The 7,074-nt window shown below is 34.8% G+C and overlaps 1 protein-coding gene across 1 annotated transcript; it reads left to right on the forward strand.

The window, feature by feature from the left end:
* Positions 1–4,775: 4,775 nt before the first annotated feature.
* Positions 4,776–6,835, forward strand: LOC143201140 (uncharacterized). The gene is made up of 4 exons (XM_076412031.1): positions 4,776–4,949; positions 5,234–5,504; positions 5,562–5,729; positions 5,832–6,835. The coding sequence occupies exons 1-4, from the start codon at positions 4,893–4,895 to the stop codon at positions 6,695–6,697; spliced, it is 1,362 nt and encodes a 453-aa protein (XP_076268146.1). The 5' UTR covers positions 4,776–4,892; the 3' UTR covers positions 6,698–6,835.
* The last annotated feature ends 239 nt before the right edge of the window (positions 6,836–7,074 follow it).

Here is a 7,074-nt window from a genome sequence, read left to right on the forward strand (position 1 = left end):
TCGGCCCCGAAATCCCCATTAAACTCGATGTAAATAACTTCGACTAAACCAAAGTTAACTTCCTAGCATCAACTTGCAACTAAATTAAATTTAGTTCCGAAATCGGCGGCGGCGGAGGCAGCGGCGTTAGTTGGAGCTTGGGTTGTGCGGGTGGTTTCGAGGGGGGAGGGAGTTCAGGAACGCCGTGACGTTAGTTGGTCCATGTTGGTGTGTGCTCGTGGTTCATAAAGTCGTCCGAACTAATCTCAAGTGTGACGGGGAGAAGGGAGATGATTGATACTGAGGAGGATGGAGGTTGAGATTGAAACATTGACTCTGCGGGTGGGAGGAAAATTAATATATGAATATTGTGATAAGGTCTTCTTGAATAATGAATTTTTTCTAATGTACCATATATTTTATTATGTTACGTATCATTAGGTCGTGATAATAAGTGAATATTTCCTGATATTCTTATTAGTAGGTATGGTAAAGAGAAGCCAGTAAATACCACGACGTTCTCGCTTGATATATATATATATATATATATAAGTTTTTTGAGTAATGCGTCATGGACATTTGTGACGTCGAAACATTGCAATATTGCCCAATCAAATCTGAGTTTTAGTTCAGTTTGAAGAAAATTCTAATCTAAATAAAATAATTGAACAAAAATGTTATCAATCTGAAGGCTACAGTTAATTATACAGCCACAATAATTTATAGGTAATGGATAAAACCTCTTAATACTATTGCATTAAAAAAATTTGCACACGTCTGACAAAATTAATCAAAATATTAGTTATTAATACTACAGACTAAACACCGACAAATGTTATTTTAGCGCTTTAATTATTTTGATAAATTTTAAATCGCTCCGTAATATATGATCTCATTTCGTTTGAAAATGCCGAAAATAATAGATAGTCAGGGATGTTACAAGTTGTCAAGTAAAATATGTAAAAGTATACAAATGCGTGAATATATCAATGCTGCAGTATAATGGTCGCATAACCCATGACAGCGATAAGAATGCAAGATACAAAAAATTCAAACGATGCATGATATTACATAGATACACACTATTATACTTTTAGTAGTAGTCCTGTTACGGTTTAAAAATTAATCAGCCTGTCCAGGTTCTCCGGCCTAAGACACTGGTCCATCGTTTCTCCCAGGTTGACCAACCGTCCTTGCGAGTTGTATCTTCGGCATTCGATTGTGTTTGTTGTATTTGGTAGACAGTAAAGAACCACATCCGACCAATAGTGGTGGACTTCTTCCTTTAATGAGAAACTCATGGGTCAGTTTGCAGTGACAAATTCTGAGACGGAGAATTTAAATTACCGCTGCTGATGTTAGTGGTGTTAAGGCCCTAATAATACTGAAGAAACTATAAGTTTCTGAGAATAAACTTCTCACACAATATTCCTTTGATAGTGAGGAATCAAGAACTTATTACATAACTTTTAACGAATTCAAAGTTTCAAATGTCTTCGGTTCCGGCCACATTTTTCTCATTGTTTCAAACAAATACGCGTGCAGTTTGTTTTTGTCACTTACTCTTTGAATATACCTTGCGGTAACTTTAAATGCATCATTGCTACTCCCAACTAACATATATTAATACAATGTGAGATTTTAAGTAAGCTGCATCATTTAGTTTGGGTGTAAAACTTGTAAAAAAGTTATTTTCGGGTGCTGACTGTGTATTATTTTTTCGCAGAAAACCAAGAAAATGCTTGATAACTATTATGAAGAATTTCACCGTCACTTTGTCGTCACACCGTCGAACGAGTCATTAAACGAACAACATGGATATATCACAAAAAATCAGAGAGCAAAGAACAATCAAACCAGTGGGTGTCTCTGGTAGAATATTTATCAAAGAAGGTCAACATGTGTGTGTCGGTTGGCCTCAGTGTTCTGGGAGGTATGCGGTGTGATTTATATTTACTATCTTGACAAGCGTTCAACGATCATCGGCGTATATTTTCCAGAGGTTTTGGAGGCATTTGATAAACAATAGGGACTCCATTTTGCGAAGAAATATGTGTCCTCCCTTTTAGATAATATACTGGTCTACACAACTATAAATGTTTCGCTCCCTGTGATTATTCCTTCATGTCAAACATGAATGTATTGGCTGGATGGTTAAAGATAGTAAAAGTGCTGCATTAAATGTATTGAGTTAAAGGGATATTATATTGAGGAAAAACTTTTTTTTGTCGAAAAATATATCTTTCCTATAGTGTCTTCGACTAATTTATCATACTGTTCTAACATCTTGGGTCACAGTTAAATATCCAGCTCCCCAGAGCTCTTGTCTCCTACAGTGGTTATCAGGAAGCAATAGTAATAGTGATCAGAGTATCAAATGGAAGAATGTTCAATCAAATACAACCGTCATTCATTCAATCATACATTTATTCATTGATTCTGATTTTTCACTTTTTCACTTTGTCGTCACACCGTCGAACGAGTCATTAAACGAACAACATGGATATATCACAAAAAATCAGAGAGCAAAGAACAATCAAACCAGTGGGTGTCTCTGGTAGAATATTTATCAAAGAAGGTCAACATGTGTGTGTCGGTTGGCCTCAGTGTTCTGGGAGGTATGCGGTGTGATTTATATTTACTATCTTGACAAGCGTTCAACGATCATCGGCGTATATTTTCCAGAGGTTTTGGAGGCATTTGATAAACAATAGGGACTCCATTTTGCGAAGAAATATGTGTCCTCCCTTTTAGATAATATACTGGTCTACACAACTATAAATGTTTCGCTCCCTGTGATTATTCCTTCATGTCAAACATGAATGTATTGGCTGGATGGTTAAAGATAGTAAAAGCGCTGGATTAAATGTATTGAGTTAAAGGGATATTAAGTTGAGGAAAAACTTTTTTTTGTCGAAAAATATATCTTTCCTATAGTGTCTTTGACTAATTTATCATACTGTTCTAACATCTTGGGTCACAGTTAAATATCCAGCTCCCCAGAGCTCTTGTCTCCTACAGTGGTTATCAGGAAGCAATAGTAATAGTGATCAGAGTATCAAATGGAAGAATGTTCAATCAAATACAACCGTCATTCATTCTCATACATTTATTCATTGATTCTGATTTTTCACTTTTTCACTTTGTCGTCACACCGTCGAACGAGTCATTAAACGAACAACATGGATATATCACAAAAAATCAGAGAGCAAAGAACAATCAAACCAGTGGGTGTCTCTGGTAGAATATGCATCAAAGAAGGTAAACATGTGTGTGTCGGTTGGCCTCAGTTTTCTGGGAGGTATGCGGTGTCATTTATATTTACTATCTTGACAAGCGTTAAACGATCATCGACGTATATTTTCCAGAGGTTTTGGAGGCATTTGATAAACAGTAGAGACTCCATTTTGCGAAGAAATATGTGTCCTCCCTTTTAGATAATGTACTGGTCTACACAACTATAAATGTTTCGCTCCCTGTGATTATTCCTTCATGTCAAACATGAATGTATTAGCTGGATGGTTAAATATAGTAAAAGCGCTGGATTAAATGTATTGAGTTAAAGGGATATTATGTTGAGGAAAAACTTTTTTGGCGAAAAATATATCTTTCCTCTAAAGTGTCTTCGACTTATTTATCATACTGTTCTAACATCTTGGGTCACAGTTAGATATCCAGCTCCCCGGAGCTCTTGTCTCCCACAGTGGTTATCAGGAAGCAATAGTAATAGTGATCAGAGTATCAACTGGAAGAATATTCAACCAAATACAACCATCATTCATTCAGTCATACATTTATTCATGGATTCTGATTTTAGAATAAAGTCAAAACAAAATGGTAAAATTTGAGCAAAAGGAGTAATTAAATTATGATACATACATATATGATATACACAATATACATATCTTATATATAAAAATGAATCGCAAAATATGTTCCTAAGCGCATAACTCAACAACGCCTGGACCAATTTGGCCAAATCTTTTTTTAAAATGTTCGTTGAAGTTCAGGGATGGTTTTTACGGCGAGAAATTAGAATTATTGCTGGAAAAACACTAAAAATAGCCCTTTTTGTTTGAATTTGTTTCGTGTATCAGTTGACAATTCATCTGTCATCTGTCAAAAGTCATCTGTAACAGACAACTTTTTTTTTTTAAATTTGATATGACTTGAACTCAAATCCTTTTAATCCGTACGAATTGTTTTATTTATTTAAAATTTTTTATTTGTTTAAAATTTAATTCAAATTTTAAATAAATAAAACAATTCGTACGGCTTAAAAGGATTTGAGTTCAAGTCATATCAAATTTAAAAAAAAAAGTTGTCTGTTACAGATGACTTTTGACAGATGACAGATGAATTGTCAAGTGATACACGAAACAAATTCGTATATCGTGTTTTGTGCAGAGTGTTTAGTTAGTTAGTGTTTGTTTAGTTCGTGATTAGTGAAAAAATAATTTATATTTGATATGCCTCCTATAAGACGAAGCAATTTAGGTAGAAGAACCAGAAATGCTATAAACCAAGCTAATTACCGATCTAATCGTACTGCACAAGAACGTGACGACGGAAATGAACGTGAAAGAATTCGGATATCACAAACGCGTGAAGCGCGAGCGCGACATTCAACTAATAATCGCGCAAGTTTGAATCCAGCTGCTTTCAGTTACGATGTGTCAATTGACTACAGTAACTACCAATGTGTTGTTATTGGTTCTATAAACTTGGTTTGCTCACACTGTAAGGCATTAAAATACAAAAACGAAGCCAATGGATTGTGTTGCGCAAATGGTAAAGTGAAATTGATACAATTGGATCCACCACCAGAACCATTGTACTCATTGGTTTCAGGAATAGGAACAGATTCTATACACTTTTTGACACATATTCAACAATATAACAATTGCTTTCAAATGACTTCATTTGGGGCAACAAATGCAGTTCGGGAAAATTTTATGCCAACTTTCAAGGTATGTATTATAGCAGTTACTCATAATTATTTTAGCGAACAAAATTTTCTGTCACCAAAGTTAAGATGTGTTACTAATCTTCAATTTCTTAATCATTACGAAATATATCACTTAGTCATCATATTATATGGTGATTCAATTTCAGTGACACTTTTATTATATTTTATATTTGATAGATATTAGTTAAAACTAAATATATACTTTTTAAGATCAAATATTATTTAAGTTTGATCATTGACAATCCATTAATTTATACCACACCATAATATTTTTTTTATTTACAGATACAAGGGCAAATATATCACAGAGCAGGTTCACTGTTACCAGTGTCAGATAGCGACAACAAATTCCTGCAAATTTATTTTATGGGCAATTCACCACAAGAAATTGATCTGCGTTGTGCACATAACAATTTAGTAAAAAGGTCTATTGTAGAACAATTACAAACTTTATTTCATCAACACAATCAATTGATTATATTGTTTAAAACTGCCCTGGATCTGATGCCATCCGATAATCACAAAATTGTAATCAGAGCTGATAAAACACCTGCAGGTCAACATACAAGACGTTTTAATGCACCAACTATTGATGAAGTTGCTATCGTTGTAGTTGGAGAAAACTTGGAATCCCGTGATATTGTTTTACATCGTCGGAATTTTCAATTACAACCTATAAAGGAAACACACCGCTCATATGATGCACTGCAATATCCCATTATATTTTGGCAAGGTGAAGATGGCTACGATTTATCAATAAAAATGATAAATCCCATTACAGGTAACTAAAATATTAGTTTAGCTATGGCGATAATATCTCAGTCACTATATTATGTATTTTAATTTTATATTTGAATGTTATTAAAACAAAATCTGTTTACAGGTTCTGAAACCAACAAAAAAGTCAGTTCAATGAACTATTATTCATACCGCCTAATGATTCGGGAAAATGCAGATAATCACATATTGAAATGTCGGCGATTATATCACAAATATGTTGATGACATGTATGTTAAAATTGAAACGGAGAGATTAACATTCATCAGGTTGAATCAAACCAAACTCCGATCTGAAGAGTATATTCACCTTCGAGATGCGATTAATACTGATGGAAATGCACAGAATGTCGGTCGGATGACTATTCTTCCAGCAACATACATCGGAAGCCCTCGGCATATGCACGAATATGCTCAAGATGCCATGTCGTATGTTCGTCATTATGGTACAGCAGATTTGTTCATCACATTTACATGCAATCCGCAATGGATAGAAATTAAGCAGGAGTTATTACCTGGGAAATCATCCATTGATCGTCATGATATTACAGCCAGAGTCTTTAGACAAAAGTTGAAATCTTTAATGAATTTCATCGTAAAACATAATGTGTTTGGTGAGACACGCTGCTGGATGTATTCTGTGGAGTGGCAGAAACGAGGATTGCCACATGCACACATTTTGATTTGGTTGGTTGAAAAGATAAGGCCAAATGAAGTTGATGCAGTGATATCAGCTGAAATCCCTAATGTACAAGTAGATCCTGGATTGCATGAGGTAGTTATCAAAAACATGATACATGGTCCCTGTGGAACTCTTAATCAAAATTCACCGTGTATGATGGATGGTAAATGTTCAAAACGATATCCACGAACATTAATATCGGAAACAATTACTGGTAATGACGGTTATCCATTGTATCGTCGCAGATCGACAGCAGACAATGGAAAATCAACAATTGTCAAATTAAATTAACAAGATATTGAAATAGATAATCGTTGGATTGTTCCATATTCACCCATTTTATCAAAGACATTCAAAGCACACATCAACGTTGAATCTTGCCATTCAGTGAAATCGATTAAATACATTTGCAAATATGTAACCAAAGGGAGTGATATGGCTGTGATTGGAATTGGTGCAGGGAATTCTAATGATGAAGTTACCCAATACCAAATGGGCCGCTATGTCAGTAGTAATGAAGCAGTTTGGCGAATATTTTCTTTTCCTATTCACCCGAGAGACACCCTTCTGTTGTTCACTTAGCTGTGCATTTAGAAAATGGACAAAGAGTGTATTTTACAGCACAGAACGCAGTACAAAGAGCTGCTCAGCCACCATCTACTACATTA

This window comes from Rhynchophorus ferrugineus, unplaced genomic scaffold (assembly GCF_030347505.1).
Source record: "Rhynchophorus ferrugineus isolate W39M unplaced genomic scaffold, kcgeb_rfMv2 rfM1, whole genome shotgun sequence".
Taxonomy (NCBI): domain Eukaryota; kingdom Metazoa; phylum Arthropoda; class Insecta; order Coleoptera; family Curculionidae; genus Rhynchophorus; species Rhynchophorus ferrugineus.